This window comes from Trichechus manatus, unplaced genomic scaffold, assembly GCF_000243295.1.
Source record: "Trichechus manatus latirostris isolate Lorelei unplaced genomic scaffold, TriManLat1.0 scaffold00186, whole genome shotgun sequence".
NCBI lineage: Eukaryota > Metazoa > Chordata > Mammalia > Sirenia > Trichechidae > Trichechus > Trichechus manatus.
The window spans coordinates 342,707-362,755 of NW_004444122.1; the positions used below are offsets into that span (position 1 = coordinate 342,707).

At 50.3% G+C, this 20,049-nt stretch overlaps 1 protein-coding gene across 1 annotated transcript; it reads left to right on the forward strand.

Moving 5' to 3' along the window:
- The first annotated feature begins 1,295 nt into the window (after positions 1-1,295).
- Positions 1,296-19,786, forward strand: CHRNB4 (cholinergic receptor nicotinic beta 4 subunit). The gene is made up of 6 exons (XM_004387460.2): positions 1,296-1,350; positions 6,858-7,006; positions 12,390-12,434; positions 12,537-12,646; positions 13,445-14,426; positions 19,646-19,786. The coding sequence occupies exons 1-6, from the start codon at positions 1,296-1,298 to the stop codon at positions 19,784-19,786; spliced, it is 1,482 nt and encodes a 493-aa protein (XP_004387517.1).
- The last annotated feature ends 263 nt before the right edge of the window (positions 19,787-20,049 follow it).

The following is a 20,049-nucleotide window of genomic DNA, read 5'->3' on the forward strand; positions in this document are numbered from 1 at the left end:
CTGTGCCACCGGGGCTCCTCAAGAGTGTTTTAGTCCCCCTTTATCCCAAGTACCTGCCACTGCCTTCAGAGTCCATCAGGCCCCAGGCTTCAGCCCCCTGACCACTTTGTCTTTGTTAGGTGGCCTCAAGTCAGTTCCAACTCATAGTGACCCTGTGTAGAACAGAAGGAAACACTGCCAGTCCCGCACCATCCTTACAATGGTTGCTATATTTGAGCCCATTGTTGCGGCCACTGTGCCAATCCATCTCGTTGAGGGTCTTCCACTTTTTCGCTGACCCTTCTCTATTTTTGGTTTATGGAGATGATTATCTTATTTTTCAGCCTGGCTATGTCTTTTTTGTTGTTGTTACATTTTGGCTTTTTTTTTTTTTTTGTGGTAAAAACATATATAACAAAACATTTGCCATTTCAACTTTTGTTTTTACATATACAACTTACTGAGGACCAACAGCTGGCCAGGGGTGGGGGTGCTTGCGCCCTCGAGTCACCCAAGCTGCTTCTGGTCAGCTCGGGTTGTGGGGCTCAAGACAGAGGACAGACACAACCAGCTCACTTTGGTCCCATCTTCTGCCTTTATTCTGCTCCCTTCCCCCGTTTCCCAACTTGGATACAGACATCCGAGCTATTTCACCCTCCCAAATCCCACACTTTTCCTAAGCGTCCTTCCTCCAGTGTCTGCAGAGAACAGCACCCTCTCATGCAGGCTTCCTCCTCGAAGGACCTCTTTCTTTCAGCAAACCCTATGGGTATGAACTTGAGATTATTATTTATTTTCCGAAAGACCTCTCCAGTTTTGAGTTCTAAGTGTCAGTAGGCAAGGTCCTGGGACTGCCGGGCTGGAATGTAATACCTCCCCGAACAGTAAAGGGAGGGACCTGTGCAGCAGTCTGCCTCCTTCGAGGCCTCAGTTTCCCCAACCGAGGCGCTGTCCTGTGACCTACCTTTGAGGACTGTTGGGAGGCCCTTGACAGTGAAGAAGTACCAAGGCTCGCAGCCAGGCGACCCTCAAAGAAAAAACTGAGAGTCCGACAGGGGAGGAGTTTGTCCCACTTCGGAGAAAGCGGCCCCGCCCAGGGGTCCCCCCTGCCCCGCCCCACCCCGGAGTGGGTGGGGCCCACAGCTGGAGACCTTGCGGGGCTAGGCTGGGCTCTCCGCGGGGTCCTAGAGCCGGCACGACGCGCCTTCAGACCTGCGAGGCCGGGACCCGCGCTCACTAGCCAGGTCACCGCTCGCTGGTGCTTGGTGGTCCGACAGCTGAGCTTGCCGAGGCTGCCTCCACGGCTCCCACTCGCTATGAGGACTGCCCACGGCCTGGTTCTTTTCTCCCTGGTTGCCCTTTACGGGCGCGGTGAGTTCTTTTCGGAGAAGGGTTGAGGGGCGCCCGGGCTGGGCTGCACGGGGCTGGACTGGCCACAGGTGGAAGGGAGGGTTCCCTGCGTGGGGGAGTGGCCCGAGGTTGTCCCGGCCGGAGGGACGCAGGGGTGGAGCTGAACCCACTCGCCGAGGCAGTGGGGACGGGCCACGGTGGGTGGGTCTGCAAGGTTCGCGGTGGGGGCCGCCTTTCCTCTCTGCGCTCCTGTGCGGCCAGGGCCATTTTCTTTGGCCTGGGCAGCAGGGCTAGGTAGCCCTGGCTTTGCAGGCAGCTCCACTCACCTCCAGCGCGAAGAGGGAGGCTGGAAGGCTCGGAGTCCCATCCCCACAGGGCGAGGCCACTTTACTTGAAGAGTGAGCACAGCGCAGCGGGTAAACTGCCCGTGTGGACACCAGGGAGCAACCCCTCTCCTCAGCCTTAGCGAGAGGTCTCCTCCAACACCGCTATTGCAGAGGCGGTGAAACTTAGCCCAGAGGGAAAGGGGATTGCCCAAATCGCCAGCTCTGGAATGTCTTGCAGTTTAGGGGGCAGATCTTCCAGGAAATACACTTTATGGCACCACCGCCTCTGCTTACCCTGGGGGATGGCCAGCCTGGACAGCCAGCTTGGCTGAGGGTTGGGCTGGTGAGTAGGGCCTGTCACTCAGGAACCTTCGGTCTCTGACACCCGGGAGGGAGGTCCACTCAGCCCTTCTCTAGTCAGAGTCCAGATGTGGTGAGGATTGCCCTCTCTTGGCTTCAGTTTCCCCACCTGAGCTCTGAAGAGCCTTTCGGCTCCTCTTCTCTTGCCCAAGCTTGTCCTCTGAGCCCTAGTTGGCTTGGAGAACGGGGGCTCTTTATCCCTGGACAGAGACCGCCTACAGGAGGTGCTGAAGAAGGGGTAGGAGAAACACACAAGTTTCCTACAGGGATGCAGAGATCTCACCCAAGTTGGTGTCTGCACATAAGTTTGTGTCCTGGCTCTGCCACCACTTGCTGAATGACCCTAATTCCTTTCCCTTCTCTGGGTCGCAGTTTCCCCATCTGTTCCATGGGGATGATATGCCCTGCCTACACACTTGGGAACAAAGATGTTGTGTGAGCCAGTTGCAGGGTTTATTATGTGAATGGTCTGGGGGCAGTGTACACCAGAATCACCCAGTGCAGATTCCTGGGCCTCATCCTAGGCCCACTGGGTCAGAATCTCCAGAAGGGAGCCTAGGAATCTGCCTTTATACAAGCATCCAGGTGATTCTTACACACAGTTGGAGAAGCACTGATAGTGTATGGTGAGCTCTTTGTAAATGCAAAACCTCAGCTTTTGTTTTTTTAATCCACAGCTGACTTTTAGTAAACACAAATCTTGTTTTCCCTTTCTCAGTTAAGAACACACCCCCCCAACTAAAAATCACTCTGCCTTTCAGATGCCCACTTGCCAAGAAGATTCTCTTGACCTTTATTTTCTGTAGTGTGTATTCTAAAACAATTGGTATCTCTTTCCATTTTTTCAATATAGATTTTAAGATCGGATATGTTTTTTCAAACTGTACACACACTTACACGGTTGGCATTTCAGCTACGCCTTCTACTTGAATTGTAACCCTTTTCTGCTGGGGAGCAGCTTTCGGAGGAGGCTTGGTTCCGGGGAAAGTGAGGCCCTGGCCAGAGGCAGGTCAGGCCCACTCCTCATTAGAATCTTTGGGTCATGACTGACCCCTAGTGGTTGCCTGTTGGTTTAATTGTGTCAGCTCTCCAGCTGGGATGTGACCCCCAGCTATGACCCAAAAGCTTGCACCTACTCTAGGCCACCTCTGTCAGCTTGGGGTAAAAAGCTTGTCCCTTGTTCCTTGAACCCAGCAGCCCTCACAGGCATAAAGCAGCAGGCTGGAAAGCCTAAACATGATGTGCTGTTCTGGAATTCCCTACCCCCCTGCTTTTTGGGTGATGGGAGTGTGTTCCAGTCCACACTAGCGCAGGTATCCCCGTCTTAGTTATCTAGTGCTGCTATAACAGCAATACCACAAGTGGATGGCTTTAACAAAGAGAAACTGTTCTCTCACAGTCTAGGAGGCTAAAAGTCCGAATTCAGGATGCCAGCTCCAGGGGAAGGCTTTCTCTCTCTTAGCTCCGGAGAAATGTCCTTATCATCAATCTTCCCCTGGTCTAGGAGCTTCTCAGCACAGGGACCCCGGGTCCAAAGGATGCACTCTACTCCTGGCATTACTTTCTTGGTGGTATGAGGTCCCCCTGTCTCCCTGCTTGCTTCTCTCTTTTATATCTCAAAAGAGATTGACTTAAGATACAATCTAATCTTGTAGACTGAATCCTGCCTATTTAACATAACTGCCTCTAATTCTGCCTCATAAACATCATAGAGGGAGGATTTACAACACATAGGAAAATCACACCAGCTGACAAAATGGTGGACAATCACACAATACTGGGAATCGTGGCCTGGCCAAGTTGACACACATTTTGGGGGGATGCAATTCAATCCATAACACCCTTCTACCACCCCTTGGCACACACATGTACAAACACAGGCACAGGTATGAACACACACCTGGCTCTAGCCAACACCAGTTATGGCCTCTGTAGACAGTCCTCTCACAGGGAAAGTTAAGGAGGGCGTGAGTAGTCTGCAACAGGCCTGTCTGAAAGAGGTAGTGCCTCCTAAACCTGGCTCTGCCACTGATTTGCTGGGGGTCCTTGAATAAATTTCTTCCCCTCTTTGGTCTTATATTTCTCAGCTAAGACATAGAGAGTTGGGCTAAATGGTTTAAGGTTCTGGGACCCTCTAACTGTGGAGGCTGTATCTGGTCCTCAGGATGGGAGAGAGTCCTTCGGAGCCAGCTGAATGCCTGAGACGCAAGGCAGGGCCAAAGGTGGGCATCTGGCATCCCAGGTGGGCTCAGAGCCAGAGCCCGAGCCCCATAGCCTGCAGAGCCGCCCTGGCCTACCAGAACCCAGCTGGGCCAGCCTCCTGGGCTGCAGAGATGTGGAATCCAGCCTTCCTCAGCACTCCAGGGCTGGGGTAGGAGCTGCAGGTTCTGACCCTAGAGTGGCCTCAGACAAGTCAGGTGGACTTGGGCAAGTCACACCCCACTCTGTGAAATAAGGGGTTGGCCCAAATATATACACTAAAGAAGGGCTGTGGGAGAGTCCCAGCTGCAGCCTGGGGCTAAAGACTGGCTTCCAGGATATTCAAGCAGCTGGCCTATGGCAGGGGGTGGGAGGCAGTTAAGTCTCAGTGGACTATAGGTCCAGGGTACAAGAGGCAGGGCTCAGAATCTAGGCCAAGCAACCACAGGACCCCCTCCGATAGCCCGGGGCAGTCTGGGGGAGAGAAGGCAGGCAGCAGGTGCACTGGGAGCATTTTTCACAAGGCACTAAATATTGCATCTGCTCCAGATAGGCAGTGAGTTGGAAAGTGCCCACAGCAGGCAGGGGGCAGCTGCTCCCCTGGCCATGTGTCCAGCCCAGCATCTACCCAAGAGTCTACCGTGGACCTGCTTAATCAGGCCGACCCATGCTCTGGGCCCCCTGGCCCCACCCAAAGAGGGTGTGGTTCAGTTAGACGCATGGAACTGGCCCTTCAGGGGAGGATGAAATCAGAGTCCTGGGCCCAGTGAGCCAGGCAGCCCCTCTCCAGCATCCCCCACACCGTTCTTATTTCTTTACCCTTTTCTGTCCTGTCTTCTTGCCCCAACACTATTTCCTCTGCCCACTCCCATCTCTTTCCTGCTCCTGGTTCCCTGCTCAGGTGCCTTGGACCCTCCTCTAGGTCTTCCTCTTTCCAAGATGGGCCTCTGCCCAAACCTGACATATTCTCCTTAAAGATATCAGAATAAGGAAGATTGAGTCTCTGAGCCTCACCTTCACTCCCAGACTTGTAAGGGAGATGAGACAAAGACCCAAATACTACTTGGCAAAGGATTGGGGGTGTGGAGAGGGGCAGATCTGGGGCTGTGGGAGCCCCAGGGTACCGAAGTCTATCTGAAGGAGGCTGCATTTGAGCTGGGCCTTGAATATTGCTCTGACGTGAGACCTCTCCTTTAAACTCCAGAGCAGAAGCCAAATGCCAGCGGGACCCCTCCATTTGGTGTCTCTAAGGCATCTTATGAGGCATTGATGTTTCAGTGGTAGAATTCTTGCCTTCCGTGTGGGAGACTCAGGTTCGATTCCTGGCCAATGCACCTCATACAGAGCCACCACCCGTCTGTCAGTGGAGGCTTGCATAGTGCTATGATGCTAAACAGGTTTCAGCAGAGCTTCCAGACTAAAAGGGACTAGAAAGACCTGGCAATCTACTTCCAAAAATGAGCCAATGAAAACCCTATGGATCAATGGAACATTGTCCAAACCACAGCCAATCATGGGGATGGTACAGGACTGGGCAGCATTTCATTCCACTGTGCTTGGGGTTGCTCTGAGACAGGGCCAACTTGACAGCAGCTAACAACAACAAGGCACCTTATGCTCTACAGGCCCAAGTCCGAACCCAGGACATTCCTCCCCCCGTCTGCCCACCCTGTACTCTCTTTAGTGAAGGAATCACTGTCCATCCAACTCTGCAAACAAAACCCATGTTTGGTTAATCTCTCTTCTGCACTGTACTGCAAGCCCCCTGAGGGCAGGAAACGTTTCTGCCTTTTTCTTGCCACTATCTCCTGCACAGAACATAGTTCCTGGCACAAGATAAACATTCAGATATTTGATGAATGGCTGGCTGGGGGCAATCCTGGCAGGAGAAAGAGTGTACTCCAAGACCTCGAAGTGAGACACAGCGGGGAAAGGCAGGCCACATGGGGGAAAGGCAAGCAGTAGGGTGTGGCCAGAGCCTCAAGTGTCTGGGGGTAAATGTGGAGAGAGGGGAGAAGATAAGCCCATGCCAGGGGCAAAGGGACTTGAATGCCAAGCCAAAACATTTGGCTTTAACTCTGCCCACAGCTCTGAGAGGTTATGGGTAGGGAAGGGCCCTGGCCCAGTTTGTGCTGAAAGAAGACCACTGTGGTACAATATGGTGTATGCATGAGAGGGGCAGAGTGGAGGTGGGGAGATCAGTGAAGAGGCTATGGGAACAGCCCAGGGCATGGTTGGTGAACTAGGGCCATGGCCGGAGGGGTAGAAATGGGAGAGCAGCATTCTACTTGGAAAGTCAAATAGACAGGATTGGGTGACCACTTAGATGAGCCAAGGAGGGATCAGGATAAACAGGCAGCTTTTGGACCAGATGTCTGGAACATGGGATACATTCAGTGCTAGAGGAAACAGGAAGAGGACGAGGTATAGGATGGATGGAGAGAGCTGAGCTCTGATTTGGGCATATTTAGTTTGAAGTCCCCAAAGAGAGGCAGGCATGCCAGCACCATAACTGCTTCAGCCAGCCCTGAGGGCACCTGTGGTCCTAGCTGGGATCCTCTCAGCCCTCCCCTTTACTGCCATCAGCTGCAGTGAGGGTCAGTTGGACGAGGACCCAGCACGTCTGACTATGCGTTTTCCCAGGGGTCTGCCGTGTGGCCAATGCCGAGGAGAAGCTCATAGAATACCTTCTGAACAAAACCCGCTACAACAACCTGATCCGTCCAGCCACCAGCTCCTCCCAGCTTATCTCCATTCAGCTGCAGCTCTCCCTGGCCCAGCTCATCAGCGTGGTAGGTGCAGGGGCAGCCTGGGCTTGAGGCTCAGGAGAGGCATGGTGGGTTTTCAGGGCCCTAGCCAGGTCTTGGGAAAATGAGTGGCTATGCAGTGGTCAGGGCTGGGAGTTGAGTGACTTGGGTTTTAGTTCTGGCATTGCCCTTGATTCCTGGGCAGGTCCTAGATTGTTCCTTTCATCTTTTTCCATTTCTAAACATTAAGGAGTTTGCCTGAAATTTTGAGGGCCTTGACCCTGCCTTTAAGTTAAGATTTTTTCCTTGTATAAATGCCATGTGTGACTCTACATGTGCTTTTCTCTTTCCTGGGATCTCCCTCCTACTTTGTCGATTTTAGCTCCACAATTTGGAGCCACCTAAAAATCCATCTCAGTATCAATTAAAATGCTTTGTCTGCAAGTAACAGAATGCCCAACTAAGAGTGGCTAAAGCAATAAGGTAGTTTATTATATCACATAACAAGATAGCAGGTGGATAGTTCCAGGGCTGGTTAGTTGAATAACTCAATGCTGTCAGTACTGTGATTCCCTTGCTTTTACCTCATGTCATAAGATCGCAGCCTCAACTCCAGGCATAAAGTTCTCACATGACAATGTCTGTGGCAAGAAATGGCAAATCCCCTTCTTGGGTCCCTTTTTGAACACGAGGAAGACTTTGCCAGAGAACCTACCTTCTAGGCAACCCCTTGCATCTCACTGGCCAGGGTTGCATCTCATGCCTAAGCCTTAGCCAATCATTGGCCAGAGAAATGGAATTAACGTGGTTGGCTTAGAATTATCAATGCATGGCAAGGGGGCTGGAGAAGGGCCCGTGAATAGCCAATATCTAATTAAGTTGGGGTTTTGTTAACAAAGAACAAGAGGGGGTGACCGTTGGTAGGCATCCAATGGTCCTGCCATAGACTCCGCCTCAGCTGGGCCTCCAGCATAGCCACAGCTTCTCCTCTTTGTCCTCCCAGCCTCACCCCATTACCTTCTCCAGCTTGCTCAGCAGATGACCTCCCTTGTCCCATACTTGTTGGGAGAAGTAGGAACCAGGTTGAGGGGACAGATGAGTGCAGAGGCCCAGGTGCAGAGGCAAGACCAGAGGCAGCTGCTGCACTGGTCTAGCCTGGGTGAGTGAGGGCGTGGCCAAAGAAGGGCAGTCTCTGAGGGTTCAGAAAGGAGGGAGGGATTGCAGAGTTCACAGACAGGATTGTCAGTCTTGATGTGTGAATGTGCAGCGGGGTAGGGAAAACAGAGGAAGGCTGAGGTGCTAGCGAGTTTCCCTTCTCCCCTCTGCTGTCTCTGAGTTGGGAGTATTCTAGGGAAGCACAGCCCATTGTAAACCTTCGCTGATGTGGCTCTTCCCACACCCTCACCCACAGGGTTAGGACCCTGCCCCTGAAAGCAGCTCTGAGGAGCAGTCATTTGAAGAGAGGGCAGGGTGCTGTGTCCAGCTGTGAGGAAGGAGCAAACCAAGGGGGCAGAAATTCCTCCTACCTTCTTAACTTCCAGCCTCTCTCTACAGCACAGCTGGCCCCCACAAGCCCAGCCCCTCAAAGCTATAGCCCTCAAGAAGGCTTTGGCCAAATTAATGGTTGGTTCCCTCCCCTGGAGTTCCCAGGAAACAGAGCACAAGAGTGGGGGCAGGGCAAAGAGCTCTGTGCTCTCTGTCCTTCACTCCACAGCCAGACTGGAAGCAGTAAGGGCTTCTGGCCAGGCCTCACCCAGGCTGGTGTCTGAGTGTTGTGTGTACAGCCAAGAGAAGTTTGCTTAATGCTGCTGAGCCCAGCTGCTGCCTTGCAGCTGCCACCCTGGTAAGGGTGGATGGGCGGGCAGCTCTGGCCACACTTCCAGGCTCAGGCTACCCGTGCCAGATCTGCTCTGTGGGCCTGTGGGGCGATAGGGGCTAGCACAGCAGGAGGAGATGCAGCTTCTAGCCCCAAGCCCTGCGAGTACCACTGTGAGCTGACGTGTTCCTGAAAGTTTGCGTATAGAACAAATATTAGGTTTTAGGCAGTTCCTTTTTCTTCTGTTTTTCGGGGTTTGTTTGTTTTGAGGAAGGAGGGTTATGGGCACAACTATTTTAAAGATGGAAGTTTCTGGGGAGCTGGCAAAGACTTTTGTGCCGGGTAAGACAAGCAGGCCTTTAGAAGCAGCTCTTTGGAGGGTCCAGGGCCCTGGACAGATGTCCTTGGGCAACTCAACAACTGCTGGGGGAGTGAAGGAGAGTGGGGGGGCGGGGGGCAGGACTAAGGCACAAGGGAATTTTCTAGGTGATGGAAATGTTCTATATCTTGAAAGGGAGGTGGGTTACATAGGTAATGCATTTGTTAAAACTAATCAAACTGTACACTTAAGATCTGTACATTTCACAGTATGCAAAATTATACCTCAGTTAACAAAAAGATTTTCTTTTAAAGACAACCGAGGGTTTTTAACTTTCAGCAACGGCAGAGTAACTCGTTGCAGATTAACTTTTTCACAAGAACAATTTAAAAAGCTGGACAAATATGTAAAAAAAAAAAAAAAAAAAAAAAAAATCTGTTTGAAGGTATTGGAGAACTCCCAAGACTTGAGGGGCCAGAATTCAGGAGGGCAAGGACACACAGTGAGGTAACCCTGACAGTGTGTGTTGCTTTTCTCCTTACCTGATAATTAATAAACAGTATAGGACCAAGTAGTATATCAGATAATGTTCTGGTGCTATCTGTAAAGTTTTCATTGGCCAATTTTTTCAGAAGTAGATTGCCAGGTCCTTCTTCCTAGTCCCTGTTCAGCTCTGCTGAAACCTGTCCACCACGGGTGACCCTGCTGGTATTTGAAATACCAGTGGCACAGCTTCCAGCATCACAGCAACATACAAAACACCACGGCACGACAAACTGGCAGACGGGACTCATTTACTTTGGACATGTTATCAGGAGGGACCAATCCCTGGGGAAGGAGATCATGCTTGGTAAAATAGAGGGTCAGCAAAAAAGAGGAAGACACTCAATGAGATGGATTGACACGGGCTGCAATGATGGGCTCAAACATACCTACTATTGAAAGGATGGCACAGGACCAGGCAACATTTTGTTCTGTTATACATAGGGTCACTATGAGTCAGAGCTGACTCAACAGCACCTAACATAGGACAAAGAGAATAAGAAGCTGAGTGTAAAGTGGTGGCTAAGAGTCAGGGAAGCCTAGCTGAACTTTTGGCACTCACACAGAGCAGAGATGACAAATATTGGTGTTTGGGCCCAACCAAGGAGATGGAGCTTTGATGGGGACCTTGGAAGGGCCACCCTAGAGGTAAAAATGGATAAAAAATAGACTAGCTCACAAAAACTGAAATCTACTTTGAACCAGCTCAGTAACTGACTAGATTAATGTGATCTGTCCCTACTCTAACTGTCTGCTATAAAGTCAAATTAAATACTCTCTGGTCGTGTTTGAAATCAAATAAAAATTCACTAAGCATGTCATAAGACAAGACAAAATGAGAAAAGACCAAGAGAAAAAAGCAAATAATAGAAACAGATCCACAGATGACCCAGATATTGAAGTTATCATACATGGGGCTTTAAAGTAAATATTATTTTAAAGTAATATTGATATGTTCAAGAAAATTATTATGATGGAGATTTTCTCCAGAGAACTGATAACCATGAAAAAAGAATCAAAGGTAAATATTATCACTAAAAACAAACAAAAACATTAATTAAAAACTCATTGGATGGGTTTAATAGCAGATTGGTCACAGCAGAAGAGAGGATTAGTGAACTGGAAAAGAGGTCAGTAGAAAATATTTAGACAAACCAGAGAGAAAAAAAGGATGGAAAATACAGAAAAGGAGATAATATGGAGCATGATAAAAAGGTCTAACATGTGTAACTGAAGTCCCCCAAAAAGAAGACATAAAGAATAAGACCGAAGCAATATTTGAAGTGACACTGCCTGAGAATTTTCCAAAAGGGGCCAGACATTACGCTACAGATTCAAGAGGCTCTATGCCCATGAGGGATATATACAAAGAAAACTACACCCAGATCCATCATACTTAAACTCCTAAACCAAAGACAAAGAGGAAATCTTGAAAGCAGCCAGAAAAAAAAGATTATCTTCAAAAGAGCAACAATAAGACTGACAGTTGAAAATGGAAGCCAGAAAATGCAATGACACTTTAAAAGTGCTACAAGGAAAAGCTGAAAACCTAGAATTCTACAACCAGCAAAAATATCCTTCAAAAATGAAAAGAACTGTCATCTTATCAGAGAGGTCTTCCCTGACCTTTCCACATAAAATAGCACCCCTGTCGTCCCCTCTGTCTTATCCTGCTTTATTTTTCTTCTTAGCACTTATTGCCACCTGACACCATCTACTTATTTGTGTAGTGTCTGCCTCCTCCCACCAGGATGTAATTTCATTGAGGGCAGAGGGTATCTGAAGAGTATCTGAGACATATTAGATACTTGGTAATAGTCCAAGCCACCATCATCCATCCCTTACCTGGACCACTGCAAGGCTCCCCTAACTGGTCTATGCCCATTCTGCTCTGCCTCCACCCTACATCTATTCTCCATATACAGCCAGAATGAAGTTGCCAAAGTTCCTGCCACTTTTCCCCTCAATCTCATCCCCACTTGGGTCACTTCCGTGGCTTCCCTTGCATACAGAATAAAAATCTAACTCCTTCATAGGATTTCCAGGAAGAGGGAACAGTTTGTGCAAAGGCAGGAGTGTGTTTGAAAATAGCAAAGAGACAAGCCTAGCTGAAGTGGAATGAGCAAATGGGAGAGGGATGAGACATAAGGTTATAGAGCTACTGATCTTCAGATCATGTAGGGCCCTGCAGGCCATAGGCAGGGTTTTAACTTTTACTTGGAGCGAGACGGGGAGGCACTGGAGGGTTTGAGTAAAATGACGTTGGTTGAGGGGATTAGATTTTAATAAGATCACCCTGGATGTTCTATAGAAAATAGACTAAAGGCAGGCCAGGGCAAAGCAGGGAGACTAGCTAGGAGGCTACTGCAGTAGTTCAAGTGACAGATGATGGTGGCAGTGGAGATGGAGAGAAGCAGACAAATTTGAGACACACGTAGGCGATACAATCTGCAGAACTTATTGATGGATCAGAGAGAAAGGTGTCAGGATAACTCCCAGGTTTCTGCCTTGTAGAACTGGATGGGGTGGGGGTGCCATTCACTGAGACAGGGATGCTGAAGGAGGACCAGGCTGGGGGGAAGATTAAGATCTTTGTCTCAGATGCACTGGGTGTGAAATACTTCTGAGCCATTCAAGAGATGTTGGGTTGGCAGTGGGTCACCTAAGTGTGGAGCTCAGAGCCTTTTGTGTGGTCCACGTGTGAGAGCTCCTTCTTCCTGGTGAACTGATAGCCCCATTTCCTTCCCCAGAATGAGCGAGAACAGATCATGACCACCAACATCTGGCTAAAACAGGTAAGTGCCCTGCAGGGTGTCCAGCCCAGGAGACGTTTCCTCCAGGGCTGCCCCTTGGTGGTGACTGACCTACAAGTGACAGGGCCTTGCCTGTCTGCTCAGGAATGGAACGATTACCGCCTGAGTTGGGACAGCTCCCGCTATGAGGGTGTGAACATCCTGAGGATCCCTGCAAAGCGCGTCTGGCTGCCAGACATCGTGCTGTATAACAAGTGAGTGGTGGAAGTGGGCCAAGGTCTGGGCCTTATGGTGACCCCATGGGAGCAGCAGGCCCAGCCTTTAGGGGTCTTCCAGTCTTGAGTCCAGCCCTGGGCCCCATCTGTGCTTCACCAGGCTCAGGCCATTAGGCTGGAAGAATTAAGATGAGCAGAGCCAACACCCTCAGTTACAGGTGGAGGCCCAGAGAGGGTAGGGTGTTTTCTGACTCACTCAAGCTCAGCTGGGACCAGGACCAGCCTCCTGTCCCCCAGTCCAGTGCCCTTTCTGCCCTCCATACCATCTCTTTGAGCCTCAGTTGCTTTGCCAGTATTGGCAGCACTGACTTAATATGTGTAAACCTCTTAGGTAGGCAAAGGAAGCTAAAGAGATTCGTCCTGGGTTGCAATGATACCGACAGTAATGTGAAATGATTATGAGTATGTGGTCTACACACAGACAAACCTGAGTTCAAATCCCAGCTGTACCACTTACTAGTTTTCTAACCTTCAAGAAGTCACTTAACTTCTCTGAGCCTTGGTTTTTCCATCTGTAAAATGAGGATAATAATAAAACCTACTTATTTGGACTATTGTGAGGCTTAACTGAGCTATTCCATGTGAAGCCTTCAGACTGCCTCTCCACCACGCAGCTGCCAAGGAAAACAGGCTCCTTTCAGGCCGTGAGGGGAATAGAAACGTAATTGGTGGGAAATAATCCAGAAGGGCTCTTTGGGGAGTTCTGAGAACATGCCAGGCCTTGTCCATGAGTTTCATCATGTTGTTTCTCCTCCATGCCCTGCCCCCTGCCCCCAGCGCTGATGGGGTCTATGAGGTGTCCGTCTACACCAACGTGGTGGTCCGCTCCAATGGCAGCATCCTGTGGCTGCCCCCTGCCATCTACAAGAGCGCCTGCAAGATTGAGGTGAAGCACTTCCCCTTCGACCGGCAGAACTGCACCCTCAAGTTCCGCTCCTGGACTTACGACCACACGGAGATTGACATGGTCCTCAAGACACCCACGGCCAACATAGATGACTTTACTCCCAGTGGTGAGTGGGACATTTTGGCCCTCCCAGGGCGAAGGACAGTGAACCCACAGGACCCCAGCTATGTGGACGTGACTTACGACTTCATCATCAAACGTAAGCCACTCTTCTACACCATCAACCTCATCATCCCTTGTGTGCTCATCACCTCACTGGCCATCCTTGTCTTCTACCTGCCCTCTAACTGCGGTGAGAAGATGACGCTGTGCATCTCCGTGCTGCTGGCCCTCACTGTCTTCCTGCTGCTCATCTCTAAGATTGTGCCACCCACCTCTCTGGATGTGCCGCTCATTGGCAAATACCTCATGTTCACGATGGTGCTGGTCACCTTCTCCATCGTCACTAGCGTCTGTGTGCTCAACGTGCACCACCGCTCACCCAGCACTCACATCATGGCACCCTGGGTCAAGCGCTGCTTCCTATACAAGCTGCCCACCTTCCTCTTCATGAAGCGCCCCAACAGCAGCCCCACCAGGGCCCCAGAGCTCAGTCAGTTGCACCTGACCAAGACCGAGGCCACCTCCTCTGCCGTGGGCCCTAACAGCCCCTCCAACTTCTACGAGAACTCCATGTATTTTGTGAATTCTGCCTCTGCAGCTCCCAAGTCTCCAGTTGGGGTCGACTCTGCAGGAATCCCCAGGGATTTCCGGCTGAGGTCCTCTGGGAGGTTCCGGCAGGATGTTCGGGAGGCCTTGGATGGTGTCAGCTTCATAGCCCAGCACATGAAGAGTGACGATCAAGACCAGAGTGTAAGTCATTAGCCAGCCCCTGCCCACCTGCCTGGTGGAAGGAGCCCAGATACTATCACCAGTCTCCCATTACCCACAGTTAATGAGACACACACACACACACCAGTTGCTGTTGCTTCAGAGTTGTCCCCAACTCATGGTGCCCCCATGTGTGTCTGAGCAGAACTGTGCTCCATAGGGTTTTCGATGGCTGAATTTTTGCAAGTAGATCACCAGGCCTTTCTTCTGAGGCACCTCTAGGTAGACTCGAACCTCCAACCCTTCTGTTAGCAGCCAAGGGCATTAACTGTTTATACTATCCAGGGACTCTGAGGACTCTCAAATTTTTTGAATAAGGAATCCAAAACTGTCATGAGTTTTATTATAGCGTCATGCATAGGAGGGGGGGCGGTAAGAAAGAAGTGCCAATGATCTTTTTTTGTCTGTTTGTATTGAGTTGCCCCAAAAGCAGACCCTGAGATGAGGGCTTGGGTACAGGTGTTTATTTGGGAGGTGATCCCAGGGAGCACAGAGACGGAGTGGGGAAAGTGAGAGAGGGACAGAAGGAAAGCCAGTATTGGGCATCAATGAGCAGGTTACTGCTGTGGCCTACGGCAGCTCAGTCCCATTGGGAGCCTTCTGAGGAACCATGTGGAACAAGCTGCAGAGTCATCCCACTAGAGGGAGGCTGGAGTATTTACCCACCAGCTCCCATCCCCCATTGGCTGAGGGCAGCCCTGGGGATATTAACTCCCTGCACTTCTTGCAGAGAAGCAGGGAGATGCAGGCTGTTGAAGTGGGAGGCTGCCACAGGCTGGAGATGGATGCCCTACTTCGAGGGAACGCAGGTGGGTTGGGCAGCCAGGGCATCTGCTCCCGTCCTCTTCCGGCTTGCAAAGAAGCCATACAAGGATTGATAGCTTTTAGGAGTATAGAAACGTCCATTAAAATACTATTGCTACTAGGGAAACAAATTATCAAGAAGGATGGCTAGAATTACAGATTTTTGCAGGACAAAGGAACGAGCACTGAAGTGTGGAGTCTCAAACGACTCCTTTGAACAAATAACACTTCTAAGGGCAATTTCATAATAACTGACCACAGAACACGATGGTAACAGAAATTTTCACACACGTTTCCATCCTAGGCAGGGGAAGAAGCTTCATGCTCTTGTGAATGTTCTCATTTCAACACCTTATCAGATCAGATTCTTTGAGCAGGTTTTTATGACACAACATGGTGTCTCCCCCTCTGCAGCTGCATGGGGACAAAGAGGACATCTCTTCGCTCTTATCTTTCTGAGATTCCTTTTTGCTCGGTACATTCTCAAGGGAAAGCTCTGGGATTCCATTAGTTAGCACTGAGAGAAAAGAGCCGGCTGGGAAAGCTCCAAAATTATACCATAAAAAGGAAAGAAGAGAATTGCTAACACACGGAATGTAGGACATGAGATATTCCTCTCCGCCCTTGCTACTCTGTGTGGTCCCCACACCAGCAGGATCAGCATTACCTGAGAGCTTGTTGTTAGGTGCCAGCAAGTCGATTTTGACTCATAGTGACCCCATGTGACAGAGTAGAACTGCCTCATAGGGTTTTCTTGGCTGTAATCTCTATGGGAGCAAATCGCCAGGTCTTTCTCCCGCAGAGTCGCTTTTTCCCTGCAGACCTTTCAGTTAGCAGCTGAGCACTTAACCGTTTGTGCTGCCAGGGCTCCGTGGGAGCTTGTTAGAAACGCAGAATCTCAGGCCCTACCCCAGACCTGCGGAGTCAGAATCTGCATTTTAACTAGATCTCTAGGAGATTCGTAGGCATGTTACCGTTTGAGAAGCATAGATCTATATTACTGTCAGATTGCACTTTTTAAAAAAACTAATTTGATCATGTTATTCTCTAATTTAAAATCATTCAGTAGCTCAGTTTCATTGGCTCCCAAATATCAGTGTGCTGCTTGGGGCCCTGCTGGCTAAATGAGAACCCCCTGGGGAACTTTTCAAAATGCAGCTTCCGGGGCTGCCCATTCCGAGGGAGCCAGGATCTCTGGGGGAGGCATCCAGGAGCCTGCATTTTTTTTTGTTTGATTGTACTTTAAGCAAAAGTTTATAGCTGAAGTTAATTTCTTATTTAAAAATTTATACATATATTGTTTTGTGACGTTGGTTGCAATCGAGCCTGCATTTTTAACCAGCTCTCCAGTGGTTCATACACTCCATGGGTGGTACAAACAGCTCACACACTCAGCTGCTAACTGAAAGGTTGGAGGTTGGAGTCTACCCAGAGAAGCCTCAGAAGAAAGGCCTGGTGATCTACTTCTGATAAATCAGCCACTGAAAACCCTATGGAGCACAGTTCTATTCTGACACACATGGGGTCACCATAAATTGGAATCGACTCGATGGCAACTGGCTCTGGTGGTTGGTGTGCACCTCACAGTTTGAGAAGTGCTGATCCCCGTCCTGCACCCCTGGTTGAGCCAGCACTCATTCTGAGCTCGCCCTTCTAAAAGACTCACCACCCTCTTGGCACTCACGGGCCTCCTGCTGTTTCTAGCAGGAAGGGGCCAGGCAGGACCCACTGTTGTTATAATTGCCAATGTTCACTGAGCCTTGACCACACATCAGGCACTCTGCCAGGACCTGACATACATCACTGCTAACTCTCCCAGGAACCCTGTTGTCTCAGTTACCGAAGGCTGCTGTAACAAAAAATACCACAAGTGGGTGGCTTTAAAGAACAGAAATTTATTGTCTCACAGTGTCGGAGGCTACCCATACCATACCCATTTCCGTCAAGTCAATTCTGACTCATAGCGACCCTATAGGACACAGTAGAACTGCTCCATATGTTTTCAAGGTAACAGCTGGCGGATTTGAACTGCCAACATTTTGGTTAGCAGCCGAGCTCTTAACTGCTGCACCATCAGGGCTCCATTTTGGAGGCCAGGAGTCAGAAATCAGGGCATCAGCAGGGCTAGGCACACTCTCTCTCTCCCCCTCTCTCTCCCCCTCTCTCTCTCTCTCTCTCTCTCTCTCTCGTGTCTGTCTTCCCCTGTGTGTGTTTGTTTTCCCTTTTTATAAGACACTACTCAGAAGAGGGAAACCCTGGTGGCATACTGGTTAAGAGCTATGGCTGCTAACCAAAAGGTCAACAGTTCAAATCCACCAGGTGCTCCTTGGAAACCCTATGGAGTATAGTTCTACTCTGACCTATAAGGATCACTCTCTATGAGTTGGAATCAACTCCATGGCAGTGGGTTTGGTTTGGTTTTGGTTTACTCCGAAGGGATTAGGTTTAGGACCCAGCCTACTCTGGTACGGCCTCCTTAACATGACAAAAGAAAAGCCTATTTCCAAACAGGGGCACAGGTACAGGGGTAAGGATTTCAACATATTTTGGGGATACAATTCAATCCGTAACACCTGTGCAGTGGCTTTTACTCAAATCCCCATTTTACAAGGGGGAAAGTGAGGCTCAGAGAGGTTCACTGACTTCCCCAGAGTCACACAGCTGGCACAGGGCCGAGCCAAGCTCCACACCCAGATCTTTCTGACATTCTTACACTCTTGCCCTCCCTTCCCAGTGCCTTGCTCTGCACTGAGCACATGGAGAACTTATTGGGTGATTGACTTTCTCGTGTCTAGCTGGTGAAAGAGGCTTTCTTCCCTTCCAGAGCATGCCCACCCCTCAGCCAGCCCATGCTGTGTTTCTCATCTTCAGCACTTTCACTCTCGCTGGTGATTAGCTGGTCACTATAAATAGCAAAAAATATAAAAAGGGGGAAAAGGCACGAAAAAGAAAAAAAAAAAGCCCTTTGAAATTAGGGATGTCAAAAAGAAACTCAAGGAAGCTGAGGAGAGCTCTGTGTGAGAGCCTACTGCAGCTTAGGGACGGGAATCATGCATGTTGGGTGAGGGGGTGGAGATGCTGGCTCACAACTGGATTATCCTGGAGGGTAGACACATGCCACTGACTGGCCCTGATGAATTGGGTCACTGATGTCAGCTTGCCCATTGCCACCCACACTCCCAGCTCCAGAGCCTCTGCTGAATCCTCTGGTCCCGCCATGCTTACCAGGAAAGTATGCAGCATGATCCAGATGGGTGAAGGAGGGAAAGCAGGCATCAGGAGGCCAGGGTGCTGGGCACACAGGTCTCTCGGTGTCTCCCCCAGCACTAAGGGGGCTGGGCACGTCTGTGATGGCACCTCTGAAGGCCAGCCAGGTTTCTGCCAACTTCACACCTGACAGCGGGGTCTGAGAAGACCAGGGACAGATTACCCAATAAGCAAGGTATGCACGGGCTCACTTGTGCTTATTTACTAATCTGTCCTGCACAATTTCACCTGTTTTTCAACATCAGTGATGTGGTGAAACCCATGTGACGTTGTGCAGGACAGATTAGTAAATTAGCACAAGTGAGCTCATGCATACCTTGCTTACTGGGTAATCCACACCTGGAGGAGGCTCAGGAGTGAGAGAAACCCCGATGATGGAAAAGGAGGGGCTGCGTCTTAATTACAGGAAACAGCAGGTACTACTGTCAGTGAGGAGTCCCTGGGTGGGGCAAACAGTTAACACCCTCAGCTGCTAACTGAAAGGTTGGCGATTCCAGCCCACCCAGAGGTACCTCAGAAGAAAGCCCACTGGAAGAAAACCCTATGGAGCACAGTTCAGCTGTGCCACAGCTGGGGTTGCCTTGAGCTGGAATTGACACAAGGACAACTGGTTACTGTTAATGAACTGAGCAAATTAAGCAGCCTGATTTCCAGGTGTCCTGCAGGCCCTTGTTGCCCTGCCCACCGAGCTGGGTGGGCCCCAAACCTTCCTTTGGGCAGAAGCCGCTCAGGCAGAGGGTTTGGGAGGAAAATGAGAGGAAAGGGCTTGTGATCCTCAGGCATCAGCCCCCTTATAAATCAGGTTGGGTTTTCAGATGACAATATGTTATATTAATAACTCCTTACATTCCTAACTCTTCTGAACAGCCCAGTTCCCAACCGCTCTGCAATGCCGTGGGGGGCAGGTAGGGGTGATTTGTTTCATTAAGTTTGAGGACACTGAAAGGCACAGAGTTGCCCAGCTAAGAGATTAGCCTCAGACTCAGACTTGCTGCTCCAGCATGTGGTTCCAAGCCTGTGGCCTGTGGGGTCCCTGGCCTGACAGTGAGGGCCTGAGATGGGGTAAGTGAGGGAAAACAGGGAAGACCCCAGAGCTCGGCACCTGTAACCAGCCCTCTGTTTGCCCGCAGGTCATTGAGGACTGGAAGTTCGTGGCCATGGTGGTTGACCGGCTGTTCCTGTGGGTATTCGTGTTTGTGTGTGTGCTGGGCACCGTGGGGCTCTTCCTGCCTCCCATCTTCCAGACCCACCTGCCTACTGAGGGGCCCTAGGCTGCCCTGCGTGTCCACAGGCCTGCAGGGGTGCAGGGTGAGGTGATGTGAGTGGGCGGGTGGGCAGTTGACTGCTTCCTTCTGGGTCACTGCTGATGAGGGTCTAAATAAATATGTGACCATTGGCCACTGACCTCATCAAACTGGCCACGACTGTGGGAGGAGCGAGGAAGGGGGACCTGGACTGTCCTCTCCAAAGGCCTTGGAGGAACCCTGGGAAACTCTGGCAGAGGGTGTGGGCTTCGGACAGTTTAATCGAAGCC